Below are 13,013 nucleotides of genomic sequence, written 5' to 3'. Positions count from 1 at the left end.
TTAATATGTGGCTACTCCACCAAAGTACCTGTCACAAAGATAACTCACATGTGCAAGAGATTATTTGGTCCACAAAGTGTCAGAAAATACGGAAAATATTTGTTTATATATATATACTGTATGCCCATCCTTCTTTCCCAGAGTTTGAACTGAAGCCTTCAGATGTCTTGTTTTGTCCGACCAGTCGTCCAAAACTCAGATATTCAGTTTATGATGAAGATGAAACCAGAGGACAGTTAACATTTTTATTTAAGGTTAATTTAACCAGGAGAGTCTCACTGAGGTTAAGAATCTCTTTTTCAAGGGAGACCCGGCCAAGAGAGGCAGCAGCACAAATAAAAACACAATGTTACTGACAGAAAACCTGAAATTTTAAAAAGACAATAAAAACAAGTTTTCGATTGGAAAATGGTTGCACATAAATGTTTTGTCGGGTGAATAATCAGTGATTTTCCTGCTCTATTAAGATTTACAAAAATACTGAAAATTCAAGTAATTGAATAAGACTTCCCTTACGGAGCATAATTTCCTCACAGAGCAGTCAGGAAACATGACCTCGGTATCTTCCCTGAATACAGCCTGGCATTTATTTAAAAAAACATTGTTTATTAAAAGTGTTTACATATTTATAAAAACATAACATATAGCCATAAAAACTACGGACTACGAGTCAGGAATAAGGAGCGTAAGGTCAAAGGCCAACTGTGTCAGATTCTGGTGAGGAAGCCCAGATGAAGGCTGCCCGGGAGCTGCAGCAGCTCCAGAGTCTGCGAGGATGAGCAGAAAGGAAACATGACCTGGAAACGATAATCTGTGTCCAGCATCAGCTGTGTGGACCCGTCACGATCTTGTAGAAGTGACTGAAACAAGGAGCCGATTGAGGCTTATTTAGTGAAGTACAAATATGGCACTTATTTTGCAACATTACACAGTATTTTAAATTGGCAAAGTCCAGTTACATTCATCAATAGAGCTTACCTGAACTTTGCGGACAAATGATGAAGCCACCCGTTTCTCGAAGTCATCGATGGGTGTGTACGAATTCAAAATCTTGACAATCTATAAATTGAAATGTGAGTTTTGTTTTACTTTAATGTGAAGCCGGAGTTTCTTAAATTGAAAAGTGCACAGTGTAGTGTATGACTGGGCAATTTATCAATATTATATCGATATCATGATTTGAGACTAGATATCATCTTAGACTTTGGATATCATAATATCCTAATATAAGTATAAGTATCCTAATATAATCTTTTCCTGGTTTTAAAAGCTGCATTACAGTAAAAAAAATCATTTTCTGAATTTACCAGACTATTATTTACGTTTACCCACTTAGTCAGTGTATCAACATTGCTGATGAATATTTATCAAGAATCTCATTCTGTACATTTTTTGTGAAAGCACAAATAGTCATCCCTACAATATTGTTGCAATATTGGTATTGAGGTATTTGGTAAAGAATATTATATTATTTGATTTTGTCCATATCGCTCAGCTCTAATACGGCGCTTAATAAAGTACCTGAACGGGGTTGAGTTCAGTGCATTTTTCTGTGATCTCCTTGGCGTCATCATCAGTGGACTTGTTGACTTGCAGGAGCCAAGCAGCCTGAGACAACGGCTTTAGAGTATCTATGGCGTTAGTGCTTTGAAGGTCCTTCTCCTTCAGCCATTCCTCCAGGTAACTGATGTTACATCTAAACGGACAAAAAAAGCTGTGAGACAAACCTTTTTTTTTTTTTTGTTATTCATTCAAATATCACAAAACAACCACACACACACACACACCTGATCTGCATCCCTTTCCTGCAGGAGCACATGTCTTTGCGGAGCATGATATTGTTGAGGGTGACTGCACCGATGAGGAAGAACAGCTGCTTGATAACCTGTTTGACGAGACCTTGCTCCATGCCGTGCTGGCTCATGGTGGAGTGAAAGTGACTGAGCTGCTGAACGATGAAGGAGATGGTGTAGGCCTCTGAGTCCTCGTAGACGCTGTTGGAACGCTTCCTGAATCCTGTTGGCTTCATGCTGGAAATCCCTTGTAGACTCTCGTGCTCCAGCATGCCGGGTACTGTTGATCAGGAAAGTTAAGAGTCACATTTTAAGGAACATATAAAAGTAAAACACAATCAAAATCATTTGTCATGTCACAGTAATGAGCTCTGTCTTATACCGATGGCAGGAGTGAGGGTTTTTTCCATGATAGTGATAAACTGGTGGTAGACGTGGATGGCGAGGTCGCTGAGAATCTGCCGGTGTTCGGACAAATCGAAATTCTGCAAGCAGTTCTTCTTCTGACGAGGAGTACTTTGTTTCATGAACTCCTTTTGTAAACAACAGCAAAACAACAGGATGTCAAAATATGCCTGCTACTTTATATCATCAACAGAAGCACCACGGTGGGTAAATGAAGTCAATCCACACCTCTTCCCCGCTGTACTGCTTCAGACAGTTGAGCATCTGGTACGTGTTGGACAGCCAGAACGACAGTAACTCAAAGTCTTTGTGGTAAGTCTGAAACGAGAGCATGTGGTTGCGTAATGAAATTTAGTTTAAACTGATTTTAGAGGTGACATTTTATTGGCTGCATTAATAGTGCAAGTTTACTTTACTGCAGGCCTTTAATCTTTTTTAGATCATTAATATCTTCAACTTCAAATTTAATATCTAAAGTAAACTAAACTCCTGCCAACATACAGGCTACAGTCCACACTCTTAGACATTGTCATGAGTAATTGCTTTTTTATTATATTGATTCGTCATTTAGCAGCTCTACAGTAGCGATAAAGGCAAATAAACTTAGAATTAACCTCACCATGATGACCTTTTTGATAGCAATTATAATTGCATTCATAAGAGATTTGAGTTTGGCGTCATCGTTCAGGTAGTCGGCATGGCGGACACACATGAAGAGGATGTAAGCTGGCAGACCCGGGATCATGTTGACCACCACACCTTTAGGCTTCAGATCTGTGGGCAGATTGTGACGCATTTGCAAGAGAATATAACAACATTTATTCAGTTACCTCAGCTATTACAGCACTAAGAGAAAAGCAGAAATGAAAGGGCTCAATGTGACTATAATAGACTCATAAAAAGAAAAGAAAAAAAATACCCAGAATGATGTTCTGAATGAGCTTGGATTCATCCACTCTCTTGTACTCCAACATGCCGAGGTAATCTTTGGGAGTAGCAGGCGTAGACGTATGTTTGGCTATGTGAGAGATAATAAAGTGATGAACATGGAGAAGTTATGTTTTTTTGGTTTTTTGCAATTAACATGTACAAGCCACAACTCTACCTTTGTGAGATGTTTCAAGACTCTTTATTTGATTCTGGAGTTTCTTTATTAATCTGTCCTTGTGGTCGAGCTGCTCTTCAAAGTCCTAAAAGAAAAAAAAGAATCTGTTACCGTCTTTATTACAGACACATGTATAAACTTGTACTATAACCCTTCTCGTCTTTAAATCCACACAAACCATATTCTCAGCAGATAACTGTGAAGCCTCTTGTCTCAGTCTGCTCTTAGCCTCGCTTTCCATCATGTTCTGTCTTCTCAAGTGATCATTCTCCTCTTGCAGCTCCTCTACGTTGCCTTGAAGGTCCCTCTTCAGTTCCTCCAGCACTTCAGCTTTCTCCTCAAAGTGCCTAAAAATCAAAACAAATCAGGCCAACTGAGAGCAATATCTGAACAAATCAGGAAAACTTCAGAAAAGACCAGAAAAGACCATTGCATTCATAATCAAGAAAGAGAGTTCTATTTGAGTATTTTACCTGCGCTGTGAATTCTCTTCTTTAATCTTCTGCTGAAGGACGTTGGTGATCTCTTCTGTTTTTTCTATCAAATGACGTAGATTTTTTTTTTTTTAAACATGCAAATGAAGAAAAATACCTACAAAAGTGATTTTTATAGCAAATAAATGATGAAAAAAAGTACCCAGAGCGAAACTTACCCACTAACTCTCTGTTCTGCTCCTCTACATGGACCTCAAGCTCTTGTTTTTGTCTTTGCAGCTCTGAAACCTGCAGTTTCAGCTCAGGTAGAATCTGTAGATCGCATTAAACAAGGGAAAGCATTCAGCATCCATCCCAGCTAGGAATAAAAAATACAACAACAAGAATGCAACACAGTACCGAGTTCTCGCTCCTCAGCCTGGACACCTCTTGGAGTATTTTCTCATTGACATTACTTTTCTCCTGGAACAGGTTTTGCAGCTTGCTGTTCTCATTTTGAATATGGTCCACTTTTAATTTTAAGCCCTCCACTTGGGTCTCATAGCTTTCCCTTTGCTCCCTCTGGTGGTTTTCCAGTATTCTGCCGACAAAGATGGAACAGTGTCAAACAGGATCAAGTAGGTTTGTCACACTAGTACAAAACCGATATTAAGGCTGTGAAAGGCTTGTTATGATCCTCAGGAATAAAAAGACCTGGTAGCTTTCTGCACGTCATCAAATACTGTCAGAAAATCTTCAACTTCACACATCTTCTCAGAGTCGTCTTGAGTTAACCTTTAGAAAAACAACGTGAGATAATGAATTCTTCAATGAGATGAATAGCAATTAAGAGAGAAAAAAAGAAAACCTGAAATATGTGGATTACCCCAAAAGAACTTCCTGTTCAACAACACCGCCGAGAAGGTGTCTCGTTATCTCCTTCATTTTAGCTGTAGAAAAAAGAAATAATGGAGGTTCATCATCTACTATCCTTATTTATGTAGTAACATAAAAAACTGAAGTTACATCAGGAATCGTCTGTACCTCTTGCTTGTTCTGACTGTTCCTTCATCTTACGGTCCATGTTATTATTCTGATTTTGCAGATTATTCAGATCTCTGCGTAGTTCTGGAATAACCTTGACATGCTTGCTGAGCTGGATGACCTGTTCCTGCAGGTCAGAGTTCACCTGGCCCCCCTCCTCCATCTTTCTCCGCAGACTCACTCTCTCTTCTTTCAATTTCTTTATCTCATCTTTCAGAGTCTCCACCTCTTTCTCGTGGTCCTGCCTCTGGATCTCAATGTTGTTCTCTGCGATACTGCAAAGAACGATCTCATCAGAAACCTGAATTCAACGAAGCAAGCTGAGCAACAATGAATGAAAATATTTGCTTCACGCTGTGGAAGAAGTCGCATTTTTGTTACTTACTTTCTAAGTCTTGCTTCATTTTCTTTCTCTTCTAGAAGATTCATCTTTATTTGATCGAAGCTCTCTGAAAGAGTGCATGGGCCAATCACAATTTTGGTACAAATTACAATAATGGTTGCATAAATAATAATGTAGATTCCGATTACCTTTTGCTTCTTTGGTGGAAGCTTCAAACTTTTTCTCCAAGTTCTGCTTTTCAAGGGTTAGTGCATGTATCCCACTTTGAAGCTGGGCGATTGCCTAGAGTGAGAATAAAAATACATTTTGCACTCATGAATGATAAATGGACTGCATTTCTATATAACCTTTATTGTCTTCAGACCACTCAAAGCACTTTATAATACTGTAATGAATGACTTGCTTGCTTGTGTATCGTGTTAGTTTAGTTACGCAGTTGAGTAGTAAGATCAGCCAATCAGCACGCTTGTTATTACTTCATCTGCAAACACTTTAATGAGCTGGCTGTCTACACACACATACCCGTACAACCTGTTATGAGAAATAAACACTAATGGAGATAACATCCCAGCATCCCTGCACATACTCCCAACCTCTTACAGTTACTGTTCGAGCTCTCCATCCTACATTACAAATACACACACACACACACACACACACACACACACACACACACACACACACTAATAGCAGAGGCAGCCTTGCATCTAATGTACATTCACACACCACTGGCAAAGCAATTTGGGGTTCAGTATCTTGCCCAAGACACTTTAACATGCAGACCTGAGGAGCTGAGGATCAAACTGCTGATCATTCAATTACCCAATCTACTTCCTGAACCACACAACCGTGAAAGTCTACTTTTTCAACAAATAACAAGCTGTAAAGACAAACACAACCGTATCAGCATTAACTACAACACTAACCACACTAGCATCTTCTTTCCCTTTCTTCTCTCTTGCTTCCAAAGACGCCTTCTGGTTGTATGATTTTTCCAGCTGTGCCTCCAGACCCTGAAGTTTGTCCACGGTTTGAGAATGGGAGTTGCGCAAGCTTGTCAGTCTTTCCATCAACCCACGGTTCTCTTTATTCTGTAAGGAAACAGGGATTTATTTACAGGTAGTATGTTTTCTACCAGCCACAGTTGAAGTAACTTTGGAAGCATCTTTACCTGCTCGTCAATCTTCTTTCTGAGCTGTTGAACCCTGAAGGAAAGCTGAACATTAATCACCAGGCGACGCATGGTTTGAAATCGCCGCCGTGCCAGCCATGCTCTGGCATACTTCTGTAAAACCAAAGCTTTCTGCTCCTCCATCATCTGAGAGGTAACAAAGAGATAACAGGACATTAATTAGATGAAGTTATATGTTGTATTTCAACAAACTAAATTACACAAGCGATTTAACAATACAGACCTTCTTGTAGCATTTACGGGCCATCCAACCTCGTGTGAAAGCCTGGATGGTGATGGAGGCCACGCGGACTACCTTATAGATCTGTCTCATACGGTAACCTCTCCAATATCTCTGGATCACAAGTGTAGCCCAGCCCTGCTTCAGTGTTGCAGCGCTCACTGTTTTACTACAGTTTTACAAACAAAACAGGTGTAAATGACAAATTCTAACAGATGCAACTAAGGACGCATGACAACAAAATTGTTAGCAAATGCCTCTAACCGTATTGTCCTCTTCCCTCGGATGTACTGTTGGATGATGATGGCTGCCTGTCTCATGCGCATGAACTTCCTCCTCTGGCTCCACCCGCGGACGTGTTTCTGGATGGTTACGCAGGCTCCTCTGAGTCGGTCCAGACGTAGCTTCTCTAGATAAGCTACCTGACCAGCTCGGAAGAAGATCTTTGTACGACCAAACTTGTACTGGTTGGAGTCCTGGAGGTCGAAAAAGGGGGGCAAAAGTAACACAAAGAGATAAAGTGCATGATAATGAATCACAAAGTTGTAGTAAGAGGCTGACAAAGATGCTGCTTACATGAATCAACCTCTGCAGCACATCCTTGCAGGTTTGCTTCTTGTCATTGAGGCCTGCCTCCTGATGAGTCATTAGGATACTGTATCGGCTGTAAAACTCAATGTATGTCCACCTGCAAACACAAAACATGTTATCCAGTGCGACATGAGCATAGGCAGATAGAAATATTGCAGTATGTTGTCATGTTAAATCTAGTAATAGAGGGTGACCTGGATGGGTAGCTCTGAGCACTGATACGAATAGTTTCAAGGACTCCACAGGCTCGTAGCTGCTGCACCACCCTCCTGGAGTCATATCTAAAAACACGCAAACAAACACTCACTTAGACCAAAAACACAAAGCTGTGAATATCATTCTGGCAAACACAGAATGGCTCATGTTAATCTGTCAATAACAAGTTTCATTAGTACTCACTCAAACGGGAGCTTTTCATCGTTAGGCTTAATGCAGCGAACGTAGTGAGGGGTGGTAGCATTCAGCGTTTCCATCAGTAAGGAGAGGGAGTTGCAGAACTGCATTTAAGCAAGAGATTAATGAGTACAGATAAAAATACAGAATACTAACATAGTTCTGTCCAATACAAACGGCTAAATATATTCTGGAAAGTTCTATCTCGAGTAGAAAGAGAGAGAGTAAACATGTTCACCTTATCTCCAACAGAGCTTCTCTGCTGTTTATTGGTTGGTTTCACTCCCGGCCTTGCAGCCCTCACCTTGACACCTTTAAAGCTCAGAGGGTTTTGCTCCTCCTCTTGGAAAAAGTTGGCCAGAAAAGGAAACTGATTGCAAGCAGGAAAAATATGTTAAAATGGGGAAAAAACTATGCTACATGGAGTATCTTTTATAACACTGACACCTTTTATCTGTTTTTTGTGACCAATGTGATTATCTCTATTCTTCGGGTATCTTATTGTTATTCTATTGTATTTCTTATTTCTTAATTTTGTCGCTCCAACCAAGACAAAATTCCTTGCGCCAATGCATTTGGTGAATAAAACTCTGTTAGTTTAAAAGATTCAATAAATGATGGCCTTTGATTACCTTACTGGCCCTCATAATGTCAATCAGTTCTTCATAGAGAGCATCTCGGTTCTTCTCAAGAAAACCTTTGCATTGATACTCCACCTGTTGAGCAAAGAGATTGACAACATTAGAAAAAAAGACCAGAAATCAAAAGCATTAATAGTTACAGGAGTAATTCTGGTGCAGGTGACTGGAATTTGAAGGTTTTTGTGCTATATTTAGCATGAAGTTAGATTAGAAAAATTATCTGACTCCACCTTGTCTGCAAAGTGTTGTATCACAAACGCCTCATTTGATAACCTGGGTTTCTCAAACAGAGGATTGCCGTCTAGGTAGTTGTACAGCTTTTGCAGCCAGCTTTGATCAGTGCCTTGAGGAAACTGTGACGTAAAAGGACATATGTACAGTACAGGAGTGACAGCGATCATAAAAACGTCATCAAGAGCATATAAAAACAGAATTGAATTGTAAAAATCCAAATCACGTCCCATTCAGACTCACCAAACATTCTTCATCAAGCAAGTCCAGGATCCCCATCTTTGCTTCGATCAAGTCGATGACGGGTTGATTGTCATAGAAATCTATCAGCGTCCATGGGATGTCTTCTTTCATGTACTCCTCTTGTTCCAGCTTGAACACATGCTGAGTGACAATAAGAAACAACAGAATAACCCTGTGAGTCGATGAAGAGGTGCACCCAGTGTTTTTCAATGATTTGGGACACTGGAGGTGCATACCAGGTTAAACTGCTGTTGAAGCTTTTCATTTGCATAGTTGATACAAAACTGCTCAAAGCTGTTGATGTCAAAGGTTTCAAAGCTGAGGAAAAAAAAACACAGAAATGAGTTCAGGTAAAAAATGGCAGCGAAAGTAAAATAATATCAGAAATATATCAATTAGCATTAGAGAAAAATCTGCAATACCCATAAATGTCCAGAACACCTATGAAAGCATGTTGCTTTCCTGGGACCTGCAGCGCTGTGTTTATCCTGTTGATAATACAGTCGAACAGGTGAGCGTAGATCTGCTTGGCGAGGGCATCTCTGGCGTTTACCGCCCGGTGTTTGGGAACTGGCTTCACCACCGTCTCAACCACCAGAACAATCCTCCGATGGCACAGCCAACGCACCAACCCCGCTGCGCTCACACCCAACAACTCACAGAAGACTGCCAGGTGTGGATCACTGGACTGAAAGATTTGCAAATCAAGTTTTGTAGTCAACCAGGTTAATGTTTTAAGGTCTAAAGAAAACACTAAATTCATTAATTCAATTCTTTGAGAGTTACTACTCACAGGAACTGATGATTTGTCATCTCCAGAGTTCTTGATCTCCACATTACCCAAATGTAGAATGGCTGCCAAAACTTTAAAGACATCAGACTGGAAGTCTTCCTTCAGCCCTGGAGAATCAAAGAGAAGACGTCAATATGAACACAAGAAGTCACCCTAAAAGCAGGTTATAGTGTAACCGCTGAAACACCCTTTACCCAGCAGCGAGAAGGTCCGTTGAGTCTCTTCCATCTCTTTCTTGTCATCTATGCCTTCGATAGCGATCTCACCACCCAAGCAGGTGTACCGAAACTCATCTGCCCTCACTGCAGACAAAAGGAACAACTTCCAATAAAATATTCACATAGTGAATTAGATTAAACACAGCAGCAGTGGAACAGTGGCGGCTCTGTGTCAAACCTGCAGGATAGATCCTCAGTACTAAAACTCACACAGTCTTAGGTTCTCGAACTCTGGCAGCTGTGCACAGGAGCACATCTGGTAGAAAATGTGGTAATTCCTCTCGTTGTCTGCCTGAAAACAACAGAATCTCATGAGAAAAGATTAAAAAGATGTTAGTAAAATAAAACTCAAAAACATCCTCATCTTATACACCACCTGAAAAACGACTCTGGATTTCTCTAACAGGTAAGTCCTCATATTTGCACCAATAATCCGGTGCCTCCTGTCAAAGCTGATCTCGGTGTATTTCCCAAAACGGCTGCTGTTGTCATTCCTGGTTGTCTTTGCGTTTCCTATTGCCTGAGAAAAAAAATCAAGTTATAAGGTCTCTCTAAGTAATGCTAATAGTGCATAAAGTAGTTGGATTTTTTTGGTCAAACTGTTTAAATGTCTAAATGAAACATTAACAGTCTTTAAAAGCTACTGTATGTATTTCCTTGTGAGCAGGGCAGTGAAAATGAGAGAGGCCGCCCCTCTTTTTTCTCGTTGACCGGTAAAATCATACCTCTGTTATTGGATTGGATGCCAGGACTTTGTCCTCAACTCGAGTCTTACTGCCAGACTTGCTCACAACAGCAAAGTATCTCATTGCATACCGAGCAGACACTGTTTTACCAGCTCCAGATTCACCACTGACAATGATGGACTGGTTCTTGTTGTTTCTGGGAAAGAAAAAGGAGCGTAACACAACTACATTAGAGCTGCAATGAGTCGATTAATCGAAATAAATCTCCACCTATTTTAATAATCAGTCATATGTTAAGAAAAAAAAGCCAAAATTCTCTGATTCCAGCTTCTTAAATGTGAATATTTTCCTCGTTTCCTTAGTCCGCTATGATAGAAATCTGAATATCTTTGGGTTGTGGACTGTTGATTGGTAGAATGCAAGACATGTCAGGTGCATCTTGGGCTTTGGGAAACATTTTTCGCCACTTTTTATAGACCAAACAATTTATCAAATAATCCTGAAAATCATCGACATATACAACTGCATTGTATATGCCATGTGGTTATCTGAGCTTTTATTTACCTGGCCATCTGTTTGTAGGCCTCCTCCGCCACTGCAAATATGTGAGGGTCCATGTCTCCCATGTTCTGGCCCGAGTACGCATGAATGATTGCATCTCCATAGATAGGGAGCTGTTTGTAGGGATTTACAGCCACCAGTATAATACCTAAAAAAGAGGAAACAGCACAGTCTTAGGTGAGAGCACACACACACCACCACCACCACCTCAGTGCTTACAAGCTGCTAGACAGTCAAACAGTACCACAGTAGGTATAGATGATTCTGGACTCCACGAATCGCACTTTGAGATTGTGCAGGACTGCAGGTTCATGCAGGTAGCTGAGAGCTGTGAGGTCATTCTCCCCCACCAAGATGTCCGGGTTGCGGAGAGGAGGGAGTTGTGGTTTTGACGGTTCAATGGGATAGTAGTGCTCCTTCAAAAGTGACAGGTTATGTAAAAGAATGAGGTCAGCTGCTGCGTCTTTGTCATCATTAATCTATTACGGCTGCATGTGAAAGTTTTCTTAGTATCTTTTTTTTTATTTTTACTTACAGTGCCATCTTCCAGTAGCAATTCAAGAGTATTATCCCCAAAGTGGAAGTCTCTCATAATCTCTGCTGATATCCACACATGTTCTGCATCTGGGATCCACACCCTGTTGAACTGTGGGAGTAGATCAGAAGGGACGCAGGTTAACAATTTACCAGTGTTTACTCTACTAAACTCATTAAAACATGATTAACTTTATAAATGTGAGACAATATCCTGTGTGAACAATTGCTTACTGCAGTACACTTTGTGCTCCAAGTTTAGATCTTATCGTACTGTATGTTATGAAATCATGGACATCTAAATTTTAAAAGTTGTGTGAGAGTAAACAACTTAACATTTAACTTTAAATTCATATGGATCCAACCTCCATTACATCCCTACACCTGACATGAGCCTTGACAAAGTTTCCATATGTCTCTGTAAACCAACATTATGAGAATTTTCTTTACTATGATTAAAACATATTCAAAAACATGGAGTTTTTCTCTTACCTCTGTGTACAGTTCCAATAAAGCCATGTTTATGCATTATTGTTCTAACTTCTCCAGTCAGTATGTTTTGTTTGTATCACTCTACTTTCCAGGTTACCAATAAAGTTCCTGCCTGGCTCACACAGCTCTGCCAGAGTCAAGCTCCCATCAGCACATTCCCATTTCCTGTCACAGTTTTCAAAGTAACACTTCCATAATTCCAAGTCTTTTGGAAAACACTTAAGCAAAAGTTTCAGTAAATAGATTACACTTTAAAAGGTGTCAGTTTGACTTGAGTTAGTTTTTTACTGATTTACCCCACAAGTTACTTTCTTCTTACTGTTGTTATACTATATATTATATGCTGTTGTGTTGTAATGTTCTTATTTTCTTAGTTATGTGTGTTAAAATGTTGATTGTGTTTTTGTTTGATGAAAACGATCAGTCAAATAATCCTATAATTTCAAAATCTCTGTAAAATACTTTGGTCACCGTCTATTCATTTTAAATGTGCTCTATAAATAAATTGACTTGTGTTCTATATACATTTTTATTTATTTTTGTACTTTATTCATGACCCTGAAGCTCTTCTTATATATTTAAATACAGATTATAATTTTTGTTATTACTGATCTGTAATGCATACAGTGCCAAGATGAATGTAAGGGGGTCACAAGAGGATTAAATGAATGAGAAAATACATTAATACACAGTTCTGTTGCACAATGTTGTTCAGTTTCTGTGGCTTTCCTGCAATATTTCCTATGAAACACTGGATGCTTTCACATCTTAATGCCTTCTAAATATGATTCAGGCTAATCCATTGGAAAGAGAAAATCACTCTTTGGTTGAATGTCTCATGATTCACATGCTCATTACAGTATTTAGTAATTAACTAGTTATTTCATTACAGTAATAGCCCGTTGATTTCAAAGCATCTGAATGCCTAAAGGACGTCCTGTTTTTATTCTGAAGGGCTCACACTCATCCTGCAGGTTGGTTTTGTCTCTTCCTGGTTGGCTTGTCGTGTGCGCGCGTGCCGCTCACCTGTTGTGGACTTTGACTGCTGACTCCGCCCCTCTGTCTTGTGACAGGGTGGGTGTGCTCGTTTGAACAAGGATTCAGACAACAAAAGA

The 13,013-nt window shown here is 39.8% G+C and overlaps 1 protein-coding gene across 1 annotated transcript; it reads right to left on the bottom strand.

Moving 5' to 3' along the window:
• Positions 1-183: 183 nt before the first annotated feature.
• myo5c (myosin VC) lies at positions 184-11,962 on the bottom strand. The gene is made up of 40 exons (XM_062421220.1): positions 11,899-11,962; positions 11,408-11,518; positions 11,117-11,288; positions 10,876-11,020; positions 10,351-10,507; positions 10,002-10,145; positions 9,836-9,917; positions 9,602-9,709; positions 9,408-9,514; positions 9,037-9,302; positions 8,851-8,932; positions 8,615-8,755; positions 8,371-8,493; positions 8,132-8,215; positions 7,738-7,869; positions 7,506-7,603; positions 7,301-7,387; positions 7,092-7,203; positions 6,780-6,991; positions 6,519-6,684; positions 6,275-6,421; positions 6,030-6,194; positions 5,292-5,385; positions 5,146-5,209; positions 4,761-5,035; positions 4,603-4,666; positions 4,431-4,511; positions 4,137-4,317; positions 3,956-4,049; positions 3,777-3,840; positions 3,482-3,650; positions 3,304-3,388; positions 3,118-3,216; positions 2,818-2,972; positions 2,427-2,516; positions 2,176-2,326; positions 1,788-2,073; positions 1,522-1,696; positions 979-1,059; positions 184-860 (listed from the first exon to the last, which is right to left on the bottom strand). The coding sequence occupies exons 1-40, from the start codon at positions 11,923-11,925 to the stop codon at positions 708-710; spliced, it is 5,229 nt and encodes a 1,742-aa protein (XP_062277204.1). The 5' UTR covers positions 11,926-11,962; the 3' UTR covers positions 184-707.
• Between the last annotated feature and the right edge of the window lie 1,051 nt (positions 11,963-13,013).

This window comes from Scomber scombrus, chromosome 6 (genome assembly GCF_963691925.1).
Source record: "Scomber scombrus chromosome 6, fScoSco1.1, whole genome shotgun sequence".
Lineage (NCBI taxonomy): Eukaryota > Metazoa > Chordata > Actinopteri > Scombriformes > Scombridae > Scomber > Scomber scombrus.
This window is presented reverse-complemented; position numbering and strand designations above follow the sequence as displayed.

Coding starts and splice junctions, on each gene's coding strand:
- myo5c (XM_062421220.1), bottom strand. CDS start 11,925: ATGGCTTTATTGGAACTGTACACAGAG. Junction 8,494..8,614: donor TGCTTGATGAAGAATGTTTG/GTGAGTCTGAAT, acceptor TTTACGTCACAG/TTTCCTCAAGGCACTGATCA. Junction 2,074..2,175: donor AACCCTCACTCCTGCCATCG/GTATAAGACAGA, acceptor CCTGATCAACAG/TACCCGGCATGCTGGAGCAC.